Source organism: Echeneis naucrates, chromosome 10, assembly GCF_900963305.1.
Source record: "Echeneis naucrates chromosome 10, fEcheNa1.1, whole genome shotgun sequence".
NCBI classification, from domain to species: domain Eukaryota; kingdom Metazoa; phylum Chordata; class Actinopteri; order Carangiformes; family Echeneidae; genus Echeneis; species Echeneis naucrates.
The window spans coordinates 26,224,545-26,244,689 of NC_042520.1; the positions used below are offsets into that span (position 1 = coordinate 26,224,545).

At 42.5% G+C, this 20,145-nt stretch overlaps 1 protein-coding gene across 1 annotated transcript in view; it reads left to right on the forward strand.

The window, feature by feature from the left end:
• LOC115049932 (GDNF family receptor alpha-4-like) overlaps positions 1-18,884 on the forward strand; it is a 35,627-nt gene extending 16,743 nt beyond the window's left edge. Inside the window, exons 2-8 of the mRNA XM_029512571.1 lie at positions 4,165-4,461; positions 9,483-9,554; positions 10,555-10,909; positions 11,352-11,461; positions 11,554-11,688; positions 13,035-13,171; positions 16,097-18,884. Of these exons, the coding sequence (XP_029368431.1) occupies positions 4,165-4,461; positions 9,483-9,554; positions 10,555-10,909; positions 11,352-11,461; positions 11,554-11,688; positions 13,035-13,171; positions 16,097-16,315 (1,325 nt within the window). The 3' untranslated portion in view covers positions 16,316-18,884. The remainder of the gene's footprint in view (positions 1-4,164; positions 4,462-9,482; positions 9,555-10,554; positions 10,910-11,351; positions 11,462-11,553; positions 11,689-13,034; positions 13,172-16,096) is intronic.
• The last annotated feature ends 1,261 nt before the right edge of the window (positions 18,885-20,145 follow it).

Here is a 20,145-nt window from a genome sequence, read left to right on the forward strand (position 1 = left end):
TATCTCTCCTGTGTTAGCTGCTCTTCATTGGCTGCCAGTAAAATATAGAGTAGAATTCACAATCCTTCTTTTAACATATAAAGCTCTTTATGGCCAAGCTCCATCATATCCCAGGGAGCTCATAGTTCCTTACTGTCCTAGCAGGCCACTCCGCTCTCTAGATGGAGGTTTACTTGTGGTTCTTCGAGTCACCAAGAGTAAATCTGGAGGCAGATCGTTCAGTTATCAGGCTCCTCTTCGATGGAACCAACCTCCAGTATCAGTCCGGGGGGCGGACTCTTTAGCAATTTTCAAGACCATGCTTAAAACTTTCTGTATGACAGAGCTTATGGTTAAAAAGTTACAGTCTACTAATCTACTCTTTAGCTATGCTGCTATAGGCTTAGGCTGCTGGGGGAAGAACTGTGCTTCTCTCTCTCTCTCTCTCTCTCTCTCTCTCTCTCTCTCTCTCTCTCGCTGTCTGTCTCTCCTTGTCACCCTCTCCCCCCCCTCCCTCTTTCTCTCTTCCTCCCTCTCACTCGCTCTCCCTCCCCCCTTGCATGCGGTGATAAGAACCATCTTTCTTAAAAAACAGTTTCACCCAGTTCTATGCATTCATACTGCATTTACTAACCATGTTCTGCCAAAGTCTCTGTCTCTCCCAGTTCCACTTCTCTCTCTCCCTGTCCTCATCCTGCAGGTGGTGACTCATCGCCATCCCATGTTCCTGCAACACCTGCTGGTCCCATATCTTCATGGATTCTGTACTACATGCAGCAACATGTTCCTGCCTATACCCCCGCCCCCCATGCCTATCTCACTCTCTTTCTCTTTCTCTCTCCCACTCTTAACCCACTCTCAACCCAATCAGTCGGGGCAGATGGCCACCCCCCCGAGTCTGGTTCTGCCCGAAGTTTCTGCCTCTTGAAGGAAGTTTTTCCTTGCCACTGTCGCCAAGTGCTTGCTCATCGGGGGTTCAAATCAAATCAAATCAAATCAGATTTATTTGAATAGCGCCAAATCATAACAAAGTTACATCAAGGCACTTTATATATAGACCAGGTCTGGACCAAACTCTTTATAAATTTATTTAAAGAGACCCAACAGATCCCCCGATGAGCAAGCACTTGGCAACAGTGGCAAGGAAAAACTTCCTTTAAGAGACAGAAACCTTGAGCAGAACCAGGCTCAGGGGGGCGGCCATCTGCCTCGACCAGTTCGGTTGAGAGTGGGAGAGGGAGAAAGAGTGAGTGAGATAGGCATTGGGGGGGGGGTGTAGGCAGGAACATGTTGCTGCATGAAGTTCATGGAGTTGAGCTGTAGTACATAATTCATGAAATATGGGACTAGCAGGAGTTGCAGGAACACGGGATGGCGATGAGTTAGTAAATGTAGTATAAATGCTTAGAACTGGGTGAAACTGTGTTTTTTAAGAAGGATGGTTCTTATCAGCGCATGCAAAGGGGGAGGAAAGGAAAGCGAGACAGAGGGAGGGAGAGAGAAAGAGAGAGAGAGAAGCTCAGTCCTCCCCCCAGCAGCCTAGGCCTACAGCAGCATAGCTAAAGAGTAGAGGACTTTAACTTTTTAACTATAAACTCTGTCATACAGAAAAGTTTTAAGCCGGGTCTTGAAAATTACTAAAGAGTCAAAGAGGAGCCTGATAACTGAACAATCTGCCTCCAGATTTACTCTTGGAGACTCTAGGAACCACAAGTAAACCTCCATCTAGAGAGCAGAATGGCCTGCTAGGACAGTAAGGAACTATGAGCTCCTCCGAGATATGATGGAGCTTGGCCATTAAGAGCTTTATATGTTAAAAGAAGGATTGTGAATTCTACTCTATATTTTACTGGCAGCCAATGAAGAGCAGCTAACACAGGAGAGATATGATCTCTTTTCCTAGTTCCTGTTAATATTCGTGCAGCAGTGTTCTGAATTAACTGAAGGCCTTTTAGAGATTTGTTTGGACATCCAGATAGTAATGAGTTACAGTAGTCCAGCCTAGAAGTTACAAATGCACGGACTAGTTTGTCTGCATCATCCTGAGAAAGGATGTTTCAGATTTTCCTAATGTTTCTCAGGTGGAAGAAAGCTGCCCACCTAACTTGTTTTATGTGAGGGACAAAGGACATGTCCTGGTCAAAAATTACTCCAAGGTTTCTTACAGTGGAGCTGGAAGCCAAAGTGATGCCGTCCAGACTGATGAAATGATTAGATAGTATTTTTCTGAGGTGCTTAAGGCCGATACAATAACTTCTGTTTTGTCAGAGTTGAGAAGTAAAAAATTTCCAGTCATCCAGACTTTTATGTCTTCAAGACATGCCTGCAGTCTGACTATCTGAGTGACTTCATTTGGCTTCATTGATAGGTACAGCTGAGCATCGTCTGCATAGCAGTGGAAGTTGATGCTGTGTTTCCTGATCATGTTGCCTAGAGGAAGCAGATAAAGCGTAAAGAGGATCGGTCCAAGTACCGAAGCCTGCGGGACTCCATGACTGACTACAGTACATGAGGAGGAGCTGTTGTTAACATGAACAAACTGATGTCTATCTGATAAGTAGGATTTGAACCACCTTAGTGCAGTTCTGTGTACTGTGTTCCTCTAATAAATTTGGTCTGTCATCACCATTCTTGCATGAAAGACAATCTCAGTCTCCATGGTTCTGTCTGTGTTTTGCTGTTGATGGAACAAACTTCCCTCTTTATCGGTTGAATCAGTCTAAGGCTCATCTCTTCAAAGAGATCTTCCTCTCCTGACCCTTCCAAACAGGCCTAGGCTGCTGGGGGAATGACTGAGCTTCTCTCTCCCTCCCTCTCTCCCTCCCTCTCTCTCGCACTCCTTTCCTCCCCCCTTGCATGCGCTGATAAGAACCATCCTTCTTAAAAAACACCCAGTTTCACCCAGTTCTAAGCATTTATACTACATTTACTAACCATGTTCTGCCAAAGTCTCTGTCTCTCCCAGTTCCTTTTCTCTCTCTCCCTGTCCTCATCCTGCAGGTGGTGACTCATCGCCATCCCATGTTCCTGCAACATGTGCTTGTCCCATATTTCATGAATTCTGTATACAGCTCAACTCCATGAACTTCATCCAGCAACATGTTCCTGCCTACATCCCCCCTCCCTTCAATGCCTATATCACTCTCTCTCTCTCTCTCTCTCCCTCCCACTCTCAACCCAACCAGTCGAGGCAAATGGCCGCCCCCCCGTGACTGGTTCTGCTCGAGGTTTCTGCCTCTTAAAGGAAGTTTTTCCTTGCCACTGTTGCCAAGTGCTTGCTCATCAGGGGAACTGTTGGGTCTCTTTAAATAAATTTATAAAGAGTTTGGTCTAGACCTGCTCTATATGTAAAGTGTCTTGATGTAACTTTGTTATGATTTGGTGCTATACAAATAAATCTGATTTACCTCAAGAAGATTTACTCATAAAAAATAATGTCCACAGCATATAGTGCTTAATTTGGACTGTATGAGACACCCCTAAATGGTCTGACTTTGTTCTTCACATCAAAACAGCATCGTTTAAAAATATTGATTCAGTGTTGGCGTTTCAATCATCAAATTCAGTCATTATTTAATGTTGATTTTGTTCATTTTTAGAGGTTTGATCTGCTGTTAATTTTTCAACCTGAACCAAAAGTCAACCTTTTCTCACCATGTATCAACATTGATTCAGTGTGACTTTGCTGTCTGGGTGTCCTACCCATTGAGGCTCCCTCTGTATCTTTGCTTTTATGTCTCTCTCTATCTCACTCACTCCCACGTTACCCTTTTAAATCTTTCTGTTCCCTATTTCTCTTGCCTGCGAGACGTTTATGTCCGCACACAACTTCTGTTCTTCCTCTCTGCATATGTCCTACTGGATTTCATGGTAGAACCTCCTCTTGCTCCTGCTGCTCAGAGGCAACTTGTCTTTGATAAAGAAAACATTTGAAACAAAAAACAGGTAGAGAGAGGAGGATACAAGAAGACACAGGTAGAGAAAGAAGACAGATATTGAGAGGAGATGAATGGAGACAGGTGTAGAGAGGAAGCAGGTGTCTTTCAACTGTTTTAGTCTACATACTCAGCCTGATATCAGTCACTAACCATAAAATGAGGTTCAGAATAAGGACCTGCAGAGTTACGGATCAGAAATTGGCATTTTAATACTCTTGCAACCATTAATTCTCTTTGCTTTTTTTAGATGCATTGCCATCGCCTGTGCCTATGTTACCCTTACATCCCTCCTCTGCTGACTGCGTTGAAGCTCATCGGGGGTGCTCTGCCGACCCCCAGTGTGAGGCACTATACAGTGGCTTGGAGCTGTGTGCAGCTGATGTGGCAGTGTCTCCATTGAGTGAGCAAGTGGCAGCTGAGTGCCTGGAGAGACAGGACGCACTGATGGCCAGACACCCTGCTCTGCTAACCTGCAAGTGCCAGCGAGGCTTTCGCAAGGAGGAGAAGTGTCTGCACATATACTGGAGAGTTCGTCTGCTGCCAGGTCAATGGGGGGCTCTGCTGGGTGTGGATGTTGGTGAGGGGGGGTTTGCTGCATATCTTAAGCATTTATTTACAAAAAAAATTATTGCAACACCTTTCAAAGATAAAATCTCACTTTGAAACTAAGTGATAATCCTCATTAAGCTTGTTGGATTCTCTTACAGCCAATCTTCTGTAACCATTCATTACAATAGACTGAGATGGGTGTAGTTGGATCCTGTTCCATAATGCAATGAGAGAATCTAAAGTATCCGCTGAACAGATAGCCTATTCCCACATGCTTATTCTTGTCAACACATCTAATGAGGAGTGTCTTAGTCTCACTTAAAGCTGAAGAATATGTTACTACTTTGGTGCACTAATGCTAATAACTCAGTTTCATCTTTGTGTAGAAATACTGACTTTGCATGGTTTTAGTGCTCTAAAAGTATCATTCAGACAAAGACATTTATTTTGAGAACAATGTAGAAGAAAAATATTTTGTATAATAATTTTTTTTCTTTTGTTGACAAATGGTTAAACTTTCCTCATTAATTTGATCTTTTAATGTGCATCCAGAGTGTGATAGTAAATGCAGTGGAGACACCTTACTGGACTACATGGATTCATAGTTGAAAAGAAAATAATCTTTATCTCCACCTCAACACACACAGTCACTCACTGTCACATTCACCCAAAATATATAAAAAAAAAATTCGGTATTCTCATGTGTCATAATCCTAAACCAGATCACTTCTCAGACACACAGACAACACACTAGTGTAAAGTAGCCAGCAGACTCCCTTTCCCCAGTGGAATATTATCAGCGTAGCATTAGTGTAATTACACTCTTCAATTCCTAATGCTGCCAGGCTTCTCTTGTGTATCATTACCATAAATATATAACCTGGAATAGGATTTACATACATCAACACTTTACATGCCATTATATTCTTGATTGAGTTTGCACTTTGGAATGTGTTTTTAAATTAGTTGCAGAAACACAGAACCTGTCCACTTATCAGTCGAGGCTCTGATATTGGGTTTCACATTGGAACAAAAGTTACATGAGTACATAATGACTAAAGTTTTCCTTCCGATACTGTAATTTCATTTTACCTTACCGTTACCTTAACGTTCTATTAAGGGTTGGTAACAATCACTGGTCAGTGCAAGTGGAGGATGCAAAGCTAGATACAGGTTGGATGTACAGCTGTGTTTCAGGACCATAGAAGATAAATCTCATCATTTGTTAAGCGTAACATATAAATCATATGCATCTTAATAATCTTTGGTCCTTTGTTCCTTTGTTTGGTGAGAATGAACAAGTCTTACCATGCTATTATGTTCAGGTGAGCATGTATATAACATTCAACATCAGCATGTTAATGCTGTGTCCAGACCAGTCTTGGCTGTAGACAGTGGTTACGGCAGAGCGAGAAGCCATTGCTGCTCTGAGGAGGCCAGTCCTGCTTCAACTGGTGCTTCCTCTGATGGATCTGAATCATGCCAGAGGAGGTGGTTAATAGAGAAAATAACACCAGGTGAAAGAACGTTTCAGTCCATAGAGACACGCATGCGATTTCATCACACCTAAAAAAAAAAAAAAAAACTAATTATCAAATCAAATCAAATCAAATCAGATTTATTTGTATAGCGCCAAATCATAACAAAGTTACATCAAGGCACTTTACATATAGAGCAGGTCTAGACCAAACTCTTTATAAATTTATTTAAAGAGACCCAACAGATCCCCCGATGAGCAAGCACTTGGCAACAGTGGCAAGGAAAAACTTCCTTTAAGAGGCAGAAACCTCGAGCAGAACCAGGCTCAGGGGGGGCGGCCATCTGCCTCGACTGGTTGGGTTGAGAGTGGGAGGGAGAGAGAGAGAGAGAGAGAGAGAGAGAGAGACAGGCATTGGGGGGGGGGGGAGTGTAGGCAGGAACATGTTGTTGCATGAAGTTCATGGAGTTGAGCTGTAATACAGAATTCATGCTATATGGGACCAGCAGGTGTTGCAGGAACATGGGATGGAGATGAGTCACCACCTGCAGGATGAGGACAGGGAGAGAGAGGAGAGGAACTGGGAGAGACAGAGAATTATTGCGCTAGTCCGACCAAAACTGGACTTTTAAAGTACATGCAAACATGTTAGCTCGACTGAAGTTGAATTTATAATTGTCAGAATAACACAAGACCCCGAGATACTTAAATTCCTTCACTTGGGGTAAGGACTCATTTCCTACCCGGAGTATGCATGCCACCGGTTTCCTGCTGGGAACCATGGCCTCAGATTTAGAGGTGCTGATCCTCATCCCAGCCGCTTCACTCTTGGCTGCGAACCTGTCCAGTGAGCACTGGAGGTCGCAGGCCGATGGAGCCAATAGGACCACATTATCCGCAAAAAGCAGAGATGTAACCCCCAGCTCCCCGACCTGCAGCCCTCCTCCCCCACGACTACGCGTCGATATCCTGTCCATGAAAATCACAAACAGGATTGGCGACAGAGCGCAAGATGGAGCATGAGATTGCCCGGAAAATGGGAGCAGCAGGGGCGATGTTGCGTTCGCACTACCGCACTGTTGTGATGAAGAGGGAACTGAGCCAGAAGGCAAAGCTCTCTATCTACTGGTCGGTCTTTGTTCCTACCCTCATCTATGGTCATGAGCGATGGGTCATGACTGAAAGAACGAGATCGCGGGTACAAGCGACCGAAATGGGTTTCCTCAGGAGGGTGGCCGGAGTCTCCCTTAGAGATCGGGTGAGAAGTTCGGCCATCGAGGAGGGACTCGGAGTAGAGCCGCTACTCCTTCGCGTGGAAATCAGCCAGTTGTGGTGGTTCGGGCGTCAGATAAGGATGTCCAACTGGAAGGAGGCCACGGGGCAGGCCGAGGACCAGGTGTTGAGATTACATCTCCGCTATGGCTTGGGAGCGCCTTGGGATCCCCCAGTCAGAGCTGGCTAATTTGGCCGGGGAAAAGGAAGTGTGGGGTAGTCTGCTGCTACCTCCGCGACCGGGCCCCGGATAAGCAGATGGAGATGAATGAGAATAATACACCCAGATAATGTGATTAAAAGTCGATCTACTGCTGCATGTATGCGAACAGCCAGACTGAAGTTAGAGGAGGTGATCTACGCATGTGCTTAAGTTTTGCGTTATGACCCAGAAGCCGAAAAGCATTGAAAAAATAAATGTAAACGTAGGAGGTTAGACGAAAGAGGCCAGCTAACTGCTATGCATCGAAAATGCCAAAGTCTTCAGCAAAAGCTAATTTTTGGACGGCTACAGAGGCTAACTTGCTTGCTCGCCGGTCTTTATTTCTTTCCACCTCTGTTGTGGTCTATGACATTATAGTTCAGTAGTGTCAGACAGTGTCCGATAAGATGGCTTTATCACGCTATAACCATAGCTCAACTTAACTGTGCAGGTAAACGTGTTGACTGTTCCCACTCCTTGCAGTCACATTCCAATCAGTGTGTGAGAAAATATAGATGCAGACACTGAGGTGGAGGATTCCCAGTCTCAATGAGACAGACCACCTTCCCATGGTGGCTTTGTAAATATACAGTAACCTCAATCCTAACCATGTAAAAGCAGTATGATGCACATCTATCTAATGCTGCTGTGATGCTGCTGTGTTGGCCAGTTCAACATCAGTTGAACAGAACATCGATCTAACCAACTGTTGTTGGTTAGATTCAAATTTCTACAAGGGTGGGTAGAAAGAACATAGGAAGGCTTGAGTAAAAAGTGAGATGCTGCTAAAGCATCTTGGAACCCTCTGCACCGCAGGGAGTGGGAGTGGGGGGGGTACTAATTCTCCTAAATAGCCTATCGTCAGCTCCTCAGGCAATTAACCACACAACTAGCTGAATATGTGACACAATCCTCCAGTTGGTACATAGAGACACTGTGACACTGTTCGGACTGTGTTTGAGGTGTCACTACCACTGATGTTAACATGTCACACCACTGACTGACTGACTGACTGACTCTCATCCATCACTCTGACTGACAGACCTGCAAAAATGACATCATTACTCACCAGTGTTCATTTTCATCTTTAACAATAATGAGATTTACATGATTTATAAATAATGCGATCATTTTAATTACACACACCAAACTCACTGAGGACAAACAGCGAAATCATTTACATTAACAGTGGAGGAAACAGGTCATACATACATTTCACCTCCCTGAATTAGCCCACAGTTAAAATACAGACAAATCCCTGCTGCCACTGCTGCCATCATTATCTGATGGGAGGGCTACATTGGTGTTCGAGTAATACAAAAAGGAACAGATACTTCTGAAGATGTAGTGTTCTTTTATTTTAGATTTTGACATCCTTTGCCCTTTTCTTTTTCTTCTTCTCCTTCCCCTCCTAAAGCAACTTTTCATTCTTCTCTCCTCTCTCCTGTCTCCTGCTTCTTTGTGTTGTCTTTGTGTTGTCTGCTCAGGGTTAGGATGTGCCGCAATGTAAAGCTCCAGATATGCCCTCTTCCTGTTAATTTCAAAAACTGGACATGCATTATTTTTGGATTTCCAAAATAAATGTGCTTAGTCATTGTGGGGTTAAAACTGCATACAATTTAAAAAAGACCAATTGGCCGATTTACAGTGCTATTTTAAGCTGGGAATTTGAGACTCCTGCCCTACAGTAAATTAAATGGATGTTCATCCATTAACTTGACATGGAGCTAGACTATGTTCTATGCTCACTCAAATCATTGCAAAGATGATTGTCAGACAGATGATTATCCTGGCTGTATTACCACATTGCAGACTGGATTGACCAGGACCACCAGGCCTGGTCTTGCTGCTACTGCCAGACTGCCAACTGTAACTGCTATGCCTTTCTGACACAGTTGGAGCTTCACCTGGGGTCTTACAAATCTGTGTCAGGAGCATGCTTCATGGAGAAGCTTTGTTTATGGGGGGATCACATAATTTCCCTCTGTTGTCTCAGCTCTTTTCCCTACCACTAACTATAAATTATATCTAAATTGCTGGTGTACTGTATGCTCCTTCTCTCCAGCGGAGGATGAGCTGGAAATATCTCCCTATGATGACAGCCTAATGGAAAGTCGCATGGCATCATTGGTGGCAGGTAAAACATTCTCACAAGCACATGGTCACTCATGCAGTCTTTAATATGACAATATTAACTGTCATATTAAAGACACAGATGAAGTATTTAATAGCAGATGCTCTATATTTTTATACCAGTCACAAAATCAATATGTATCAATCAATACTATTTGTAATGCCATGAGATTTCAATGTATGTACAACACTGTCATGCTCACTCAGGGTTGGGTAATGCACCAACAAGGACACTACTGGCACAGTATGAGGGTTACAACATAACCTGTATTGTCCAATAAGTAGATGACATTAGTTCATGGTCCTTAAAATTTATTTTATCTCCCCACTGTATAATGACGATAAAGTGTATTATGCTCTATTCTGTTATATTCTATCTATCCCTCTCTGATCTTTAAGCTCTGGCCAAATGAGGTGGTGTAGCACCTACGCTTCTCTGATTTGCAGGGTATCCTGGCAGATGTACTGTGTATCATAGTGGCCACCTTGTGGTGTGGCTATCACATGTCCCTTTGTAAGTTATATCAATCAATCAAACACATTTTATTGCTGCTGGATACAACCCATAGACATTGAAATACTGTGGACCCCTAAGGAAGAGGGAAGATGACAATGTCACTGATTATTGTTTAATTTAGGACCATAATCATCAGTGGAAGCTGACACTCTTAAACCAAAAATATGTCATGATTGAAACTGTTGAAGCTCCTTTATTTGACATACTGTGAAAAACCCACCAATAAGAACTCTGACCTTCATTTAAATTTATGTTAAACTTATCCTTTATCTGAATGGGAATCACACACTTAGAAAAATAAATTGCATTCCTCTGTTCCCACAATAGATTAAAACTAAAAGCTGCTGGCTGAATTTCTAAAGCAGGGACTTTTTATCTTTGTTGTTGGTGGTGTTGATTCTATTGTAGGTGTTAGTAGGTTTTGCTATTGTTGGCATTCATCGCTGCTGCTGTTTTTTATGGATTCACCTTCTCCTCACTTACTCAGCTTCATCATTCATGCAACTGGATGGTGAGAACCAGTGTCTCAAGGCAGCACAGGACTGTGGCCTGTATGAAAAATGTGGCTCCCTGCGTTCGGAGTATGTACTAGCCTGCACAAAGCGGGTTCCTGGCTCCAACCACTGCAACCAACACAAGTGTCACAGAGCACTCCGACGCTTCTTAGAGCGAGTGCCGCAGGAGTACAGCCTGGGTGTACTGTTTTGTCCCTGCACCAATACCCTTTGTGGAGAGAGGCGGAGGAAAACCATTGTACCCTCCTGTTCCTACCAGGACATGGAGGGACTCCAACCGAATTGCCTCCACCAGCAGAGTTTCTGTCGCCGGGAGGATCTGTGCAGGTTGGTCATAGACCCAGGCTGACATTGGATAACATTTAAATGTCTGAAAGTGGCATTATATGATTGTGTATATATTGCACAACTGACCGCGTCAAGTGAAAAGTGTCAAGACTTCTGATTTACAGAATTATGAAAATCCAGAAATTAGAATTAAGTATATTTTTGGTCATTAAGTACAAGCTCACTTCTCCACAGTTGAGTTCATCATTGCTGCCTGCCATGATGGAATCCCACTCACCAATGAAATGAAGGCCACAAGTTTACTTTGATAATGGCAGCCTTGCTATGATCAGGTGAACAGGAAAGGTTTTGTTTCTATAATGAAAAGACAGTGAGAGAAAATTACAAAATTATTGTTAACACAAAATCCAAACTTACTCACTGATCCAAACATGGCTCTCATTTACTGTTTGATGTTGTTTGTGTGTTGTGTTGTTCTCAGGTCCAGATTGGCTGATTTCCTGAATAACTGCCAGCCATCTTCTTTGACAGCCAGTGGCTGTCTGAAGGACTCAGCAGGCCTCTGCCTCCGTGCTTACGCGGGACTCATTGGTATCGGAAATAAAACAATTTCCTATCAGAATGCTCACAGTGTTTTCTTCTCTGAGCCACTGTGTTAACTGTTTGACTCCTGTGACTTATAGGTACCATCATGACACCCAACTACATGAGCAACGGCTCAGCTGATGTGTCTCTGTGGTGCAACTGTGAGGGCAGTGGAAATGAGTGGCAGGAATGTCTGAGGCTGCAGCACATGTTCACTCACAACAGCTGTCTTCGTGAGTCTGAGCTGACAAGCTTCACATACTGAACTCAGTCAGACAACATTCTGATTAATTTATTTAGTTCAGCGATGTTGAAATTGAACTGATCTTGATGCCATTTTGGTGAAATGTGAGTTTTACGTCTTTCTTATCAGCAGAATGCAGTGGTGTCAATTCACATGCTGGATGCAGAAAGCATTTCATCTCAGTCTATTGGACGCACATATGAATATCACCTGGTTTAGGACATTGTGTTGATTTGTAAGAGCGCAGCTGAGTAAAATAGACTCACTACGCTTCTAAGTTTCACTGTAGTGTCTGTAGTTTTACTATATTTAGTATTTCCATTCTAGCAAATCTTAGATTGTTGTCCAATTCTTATTTTGCCTCAATATCTTTGACATGGGAATAACAAGATACATCTTACCACATATTATTTTATGATATGTCAGTTTCAGTCATTCATTCATCTTCTACTGCTTATCTGCTTCTGGGTTGCATGGTGTGCTGGCACCAATCTCAGCTCACATTGGGTGAGCGCAGGGTACACCCTGGAAAGGTCATCAGTCCATCACAGGGCCAACACACAGAGACAGATAAAGACAAACAACAACTCATACTTACAGTACAGGCCAAACGTTTTGACACACTTTCCTACTCATTTGAAATTTTTTCTTTTCCTCAGATATAATTTGATCTGATTATGTGCCTGGGTTTCGCACAAAATACAAAAACAAAATCTCACGGAAGGAAAGGAATTTATTTTAATTGATACCCTGCTGTTTCAGATGAGTTACATATTGAAGCAGAAGAATATTTAGAGGGCATTATTTGGAGAATCGCTATTGGCATACAGATTTAACGAAGCCTGTTTTGAATAATGCTTGTTTATGTTATGAAGAATGAATGTTTTACCACCAAAACACCCTGAGTAGCAGCTCAAGAGGAATATGTGAAAAATTACTTGGACATGATGTGCATCATGGTGGACACATCCTGTAGCAATGTACACAGTTTGAACTGAACTCAAGCTCTGTCTGTAAGCTACATGCTACAGCTTTCACAGGAGTCACAGCTTGTGAGAGCAGAGGAGCCAGAGGGTTTAGCTTTCACTGCAGCTGTCACTGCAGCTGTCACTCAATCACAGCTGTTGCCAGTGAAATTATCAATACACACTGAGCCATGAGGTCCAAACACTAATGTCTGGATCAATATATCAATGCACTTTGCATAAAGCGCCGACATTCATCAAGCTGCTGACAGCTCCAGCAGTTAAGCTGCCTAGTCCATGTTAAGGTTCATGCTCACTCAGTTGCAGCCTTCAACACACACAACCAGTGATGGGCGGTGTCTTTGTACAGGCAACTCTATCAGCTGGATTGGAAGCTCAGGCACCCTGCCTGTAGACATCACACACCCTCCTGCTCCCAGACCTTCCCCGTTGGTTCAGGAGGATGAGCTGCTGAGAAACAACCACCTGCCTGAGCAGAACAACAATGTGAGTACACTTCAGTTCATCATCAATCTGAGAGACCCTGCTAATTATTTCCCTGATTAATCATCTCATAAATCATACATCTGAAACAATAGCAAGCAGTCCACAGTAATGCCAGCTGCTCACAATGCATATATGAAGTTAGTAAGGCCTGTTTGAATGTGAAGGGTACAGCTGAGGTTCCCGGGCATGTCAATAGTATATATTAGACCAACTGAAATTATGACTTGTTGGTGCATTAGATCAAATGTGATCTGACCAACGAGGGCATCTTTCCAGGGGCATGAATGCCTGAACAAATGGTTAAAAAAAGAGCCTTGGGCAGCATGGCAGCATAATGGTTGCCCCACAGCAAGAGGTTAACTGGTGACTCTAAATTGCCTGTAGGTCTTAGTGTGAGGGGTTATTTGTCTCTGTGTGTTGGCCCTGGAATGGACTGGCGACCTGTCCAGGGTGACCCTGCCCTCGCCCAGTATGAGCTGGGATTGGCTCCAGCACCCCCCGCAACCCAGAAATGGATAAGCGGTAGAAAATGAGTGAGTGAGTGACATTGAGCCACACTTTGACTAAAGGGCAGCCTGTCTTAAGTGTCAAGTCAATGATTTTATGTGTTGTCCATGTATGATAGTTAATAGGCTGATAAATGGACCTATGAAGCAAGCCCCATAGCAGACTATGTGTTAGCTTCATCTGTCACTTACAGGGAAGCTCAACAACACTGGAAATCAGATCATTAAAATCATAATCTTTGAATTTGTCAAATTAATATGGAAAGTATCATGTAGCCCCACACTGATTAGCAGTATGCTCTGTGGTCACAAAGTTTAAGACTCAATTTAAAATGATAGGGTAACAAATGTACTTGAAATCTCTGCTTGAGACCACACTTTGTCCAGGTCTAGTATAAACCAATACATCCATTTATTTAGTGTGTATGTAGATTGAAATTGTGGATAAAGGGGGATGCAAAATACAATATTGTATTCCCACCTCTTAAAGGTACACGTGAAAGTTTCAGTAGTAAGATCAGAACATTACTTCCTCGGAAATATTATCCTTCAGGTGTTGGACCTGAAGGTGAGGTGATTCAAGCGACTCAAATAAAAATTTTTATTTGTCACATAAAGTACAATGTAAGTGAAATGGTTGACTTTTTAAAGCAATCTGTATAAATAAGTAACAATCTGTTATTACAACCTGTTATTACACACAAAGGGACCATGTTGTACAATTTGACTGAAAATAACTGAACAAGGTTTTGATTCAGTAAAAATTGCCTTTGTCATTTTTCTGTAATTACATTATTCATTCACTTGTGCAATCGTTGTGGCACAGAACCTTGGCCCTGGTCTCAGTCCATGCTGTTTGCATCTGCAGCTCAGCGATGTGTCGACAGTCGCAGACATACAGAGGGTCTGGAATGTGATGTTAGTGCCTGTGTCTCAAAGCAACAGCTCCTAGCTGCCCTTCATCAATACTGACCATTAAATGTGGTCCAACCCAATCCTAGTCCTGGCTACTGTAACCTTGGCCAAACCACAATCTGCTATGGTTCCCTGGCTCCTTGCATGCCTCACTGCAAGAGATAATCTGGGTTTCCAGACACAGGGGGATTGCAACTAACTCTTCTTCCTTCGCTCTCTCGCTCTCTTTTTCTGTGACCATCTGTGTCTCTCTCTCAGTGAGTAGATTATATGAGGTGCTGGTTAGAGACAGAGCATCAGTCAGGCGTCTTAAGAATGAATTTCTGCAGCAACATAGGTCTCCTTCACTTTTCTCCTCCTTTTCCTTCCGTCCCTTCGCCTCACTATTCTGTCAGATCCTTCCTCCATGCTACCTTTACTTCTTTTTACCCATTCTCTCATTCTCAGTTCATTTATTGTTATAATCATACAGACACACACATACACACACACAGACACACACCCCCTGACATGTCTGAATCACCTTATCTGTCCATGCTACTGGAGTGGAGGAAACCTCTCACATTCAGCAACAAGGATAAAATCTTTGTTTTCAATGTTACACAATGTATATGTAGTTATAGAGAATCCATTAACAATACAAACACACACACACACATACTTAAATGTCTATATTTAATATAAGCAATTTACTTTAATCTCGAAGATATGCTGTGACTTCAGGATCAAACTTCATTGATTCCTTACTGACCAACTGTCAGACTGTGCCAAGAGAAGAGAAACAGAAAACTTCATCTGCTTCTTCTTAAAGTGAAGACTCACTTTAACCTCCAGTCTTGTCCAGAAGATGTAGCTGCTCAGGAGATGTATTATTACTCCTTGTATTATAAAGATGCAATTGTTAGCTATGCAGCATCAGCAGACCTACTTTACAAGAAGCCAAGTGTCTCCTGTTCACTCAACAATGTTCTTAAAGCTTTTTCTGTTCCTCATGTTTGATTACAGTAGCAGCAGATCAGAGGAAAACAGTGGAGGTGAGATTCAGTTCAGACAAATTTGACAAATTTGACATCTTTAATAATCATCAGAGCAATTACAGCTCAACTGAGACAAGAATCGCAGTAAAAAATTCCTTTAAATAATCACATGAAGTAAGTATTACAATGAATAAGTAGAGCAAGTATCATTATCAGCAAAAATATATTCTGTATACACAGATCAAGCATGAGCCTTTAGCTGTTCCAGAAATATGTAATTAAATTTTAAATTCATGTTATTTTCCTATTCAAGTGAGCGGTTGGCTTGGACTATGTGCTAATTAAAGCAGGTCAGTTCTTTCTTTATGTCCAAACAACTGAATGAGAAAATGAAGTCCTCTGCATAGTTGTCATGAAGGACAGAAAATTTGGGTTGAATTAGTTGAATGTCTGTTTATTTCTTTTTCACTGCAAAATGTCAGATAATAAATAAAAATGCATCACTCAAACTGTGTCCTCCCTGTCAGGTGGTGGAAAGCAAGGAGGAAGATGAGCTGACACAGGCAGGGGAGGAGGATGGAGATGAAGGTGGCCAATTTGATGTCATCCCTCTGTACTCAGAGAGGGCCACTATCTCCAACCTAGGCTCTTCTGACAATGGGGTGGCTGCAAGCCTCAACACTGGCCCTGCTAAATCCACTTTACTGCTGCTTCTGATCTTCTCTTCCTCCCTCAGCTTGGGGTAGAATGAAGAGAGAACACACACACACGTACGCGCGCACACACACACACACACACACACACACACACACACACACACACACACACACACACACACACACACACTTAATGGACCTTTGCAGCAATTATGGAATGATCCACTGTACGAAGAGAAAAAGCATGAAGAAATGGACTTCACTTTTTTCCAGTAGCATCCCCCGTGTCTTTTCCTTCCTTTTCTTTCTCTTTTGGAGCCTTGAGCCTTTGCGGTCAACATGGTCTGACTGCAGGTGGAATAGTGCATTGATGACTGACAGAAAGAGCTGCGGCAGGGCATCTGCATGCTGTTGACAGTCTATTGGCTTCAGGAAGATATTTACCACATAAACAGCATAACTTTAGTGTTAGCAAGTCACTCAGGTGTTAGCATGAAAACAACAACCCAGTGTGTCAAAGGGACAAAATATAGGGTCATGAGTAAATAGTGTGACTGACCTCCATTCTCAAAATATGATATCAATACACCATGATGATAGGATCTGCACAGCTGCAGCATCAAATTAACTATTACAATGTGTTTGTCTAACACTGAGGTAAAGGATGGTCCCATGCATCATGAGTCATAGTCTCCTTAGTCTTCATTCATCATTCATCATTCTTAGATGGAAGGACAAAGAGAATGTTTTCTAAAAAACAGTAACAGACAACCCATACTCTTTTCATTCAAACATCAGCTACTTTGTATGTAAACATGTTCAGAGGTAATATTGACATGAAGCAGTTCCTGTTAACTAAACACTGTATATTAGCAGTATAATGACATCATACAGGACTACTTCTCAAGACTTCTCAGTGTGTCTGACTCAGATGTTACAGTTGTTTTGGTTACATTAAACTGTCTCATTATGACAAAAGAGAACCCAGGACATAGTAAAAGAATGAGTGGTACATGCTAGGTGTTCCTCTCTTTTGCCATGAGGCAGATACTTCACCAAAAAAGAAATGCCCTCTGACTGCAGTCAAACCTTGTTTTTTGAAGGTTTCGACAGATGATGATTCTTCTTCAGGTAAAGACTCACCTGTGAATGGGTTGTCCTCAATGCAGCAGGGTGAAGTGATGCTGATTTCCAATGATGAATGGACTGAGTCTGTTCTCTCTTGTCTACATTCTCAGTGAATGTCAGATCACACTTTGTTCTTTCTCTTGTTTAATGATCAAGCGTAAATGTGTGATGTGTATGATGTGTGAGACTGCAAGGAGCACTGGGTGAAATTGTATGTTTAAATTTAAATATTGCATTTCAGAGTTCTCGCCAATGTTAGCAAACACACCATGACATGTATTGAGTCAATGTATTGCTTTTTTGCTTTATTGCTCTGTCCCTGTCACCATCGGTCTCTGCACTGACTCAGGAGCAGGACTAGGACCCCAGCTTCCACAGGCACAGATGTGAATAATAAAAAAGAACACACTAGACACAGTATGAGCTCTAAAACGGCAGAACAAATCAAATAGCTCTCCAGCAGGCAAAACACACACTACACCTGACACAAAAGAGGCTCACAACAGACGGCTGGAGAACCAGAGGCAAGAGAGAGGGAAATAGAGAGAAACAAGAAGAGAGGAAGACTTCTGGGCTGATAATCAGTCCCAGGTGGGTGAGCGGGGGGGGCTAAGTTGAATGATGTAGGTAGGGAGTCAGTGATGGAAACAGAGCAACAGAGACAGCAGAAAGACCCAGGAGCACAAACATCATTCTGAAAGAACAGAGATTTTTTTTTCTGTCTTATAAATCTTTTGCTGACACTAATTTTTTTTTCCATATCTACCTATTTTCCATTTCTGAGGAACATGTAAAATAACTGCATCTGCAGTGGGCACCAGTGATGGTAGAGGGCAAAAAGACAGAGCGGGCAGAAAGTGGAGGAAGAGGTGAGAGGGGGAGCTGATAACAGAGAATACCAACATAAAGACCAACATAAAAATGAGGAATAGGGAGAGGTGGGAGGAAAAATGTACAACTTTTCTCCTTCATGTTATTTCATTCTGCCTCCCACTTCTCCAGATAAGATGCAGAAACAAACGGGTAAAAGAAAACATAAAGCGGAAAAGGGTAAAGAGAGCAAATGGTTGGTTGATGAAGAGGAGACTGGGAAAGAGGAGAGATGTGAGGAAAGTAAAGACAGATAAGGAAAGGAAGAATAAAGCATCAATGAGTGAGCGAAACATTGAAAATAAGTGTGAGGAAATTCAAAGAGAAGGTCAGGAGCAGAAGAAAAGAAGAGACAGCAGGAAGAGGAAAAATATGTAGCCGGAGGCCGCTGAGGACACAAAGAACAAAATAAATAAAAGAATGAGGATTCAGAGAGAAAGAGAAGTGACGTGTGCAATAATCTGGAACCTCCCTTACTCTGGACACACACCGACACACCCAGGTGTGTGTGATTAGACACCACCTTTCACCTTTGATGAGGAAGCGTTTGCCTTCAGTCTCAAGATGACTTAGTACTTCAAATGTTTTTATCACATATCAAGCCAGGTTCTGATAGCTTATTAAGGTTCTCATCATCGCACTGAAATCAGTAGAGAGGGAAATGAAATGCTACATGTTGTCAATAAAGATTCAAAAATATGTGTGAATAGGTTTGTGTGATTCCTCCGTTCCTTACACTACAGTCAGTCACACAGATAGAATCACAATGAAGCTTATTATGATTATCTCTTACACACACAGGCATCACACTGCTTTCACATTGCTTTCTCCCCATACTTTATGCCAGTACCATGTCTTCCTTTTACCATTCACATGATCTAAAAGAAAATGTGAGTCATCATTTCATCATACTTCGTTATTTGAAGTCCAGTTCAAAACCTCCAGTTCTTATGTACCCATTTTAGTAATTATGGTAGTGCACGACGGTCAGCATGTGTATCTCAACTGTACTGTATTCTAGCCCTGTACACCACAAACTTTGATGCCCTGTTTGTTCTGAAACTTTTACATTCGTACCCTGATTAACATAAATTAATTTCAGGATCCAACCACATAGGCTTGTCTTTGCTCCCCATGACTACCAACGACTCATGACCTGTTGCCCACCCATTGGTTTCAGTACCTTGTGACATGAGCCAGGGGCTCCTAGATCGTTCAGTCAACTTCTGCTTTAACCACAGAGCAAACAGAACCGCTACAAACTTTCCTGTTGCTGCCACTGAACCCTCCTAACCATTAACTTCCACCCAGTATCCTTTCGTAGAGGCCGATTTTTTTGTCTGGTTCCACTTCTGAACTGAGTCCAGAAAAAACATTGACCTATGATCATGACCACTCCATGTTTTGCTGAGCTTTATGTGTCCTTGTAGATGGTGAATGTTGTAGATTGGACATCATTGATAACCCCCGTACATTTTGATCAATTCCACAGGGGTCAATTGACTGAATCCTGCCCCCACCACTCCCTCATAACATTCTGGGGTTAATTGAGATCAGCAGGGAAGGGGAGGTTTGACACTGATGGGGCCAGAGGGGCACTATTGTTTATAGTAGTAGTTGTCTCAGCAATTTATGTCTAGACGCAGAACAACAAAGAGAGAGAGACACAGAGAGAAGGGAGAGAGAAAGAGCAATAGAGAGAGGGAATGGACACCAATGATTGACATGTGTGTCTGTGTGTGTATTTGTTTTGTGTATATTAAAATATAACATAGTTCGCATGCAGACATGCAGATTTGATCATCAGCATGCCTACTTCCTCTGTCTCACTTAAGTATTTTATATTCTAATCCAGCATTGGCCTCACATGGGAAAACTGTCTCTGTCTAACCCTAACCTTAACCCTAACAAATACCAGCTTT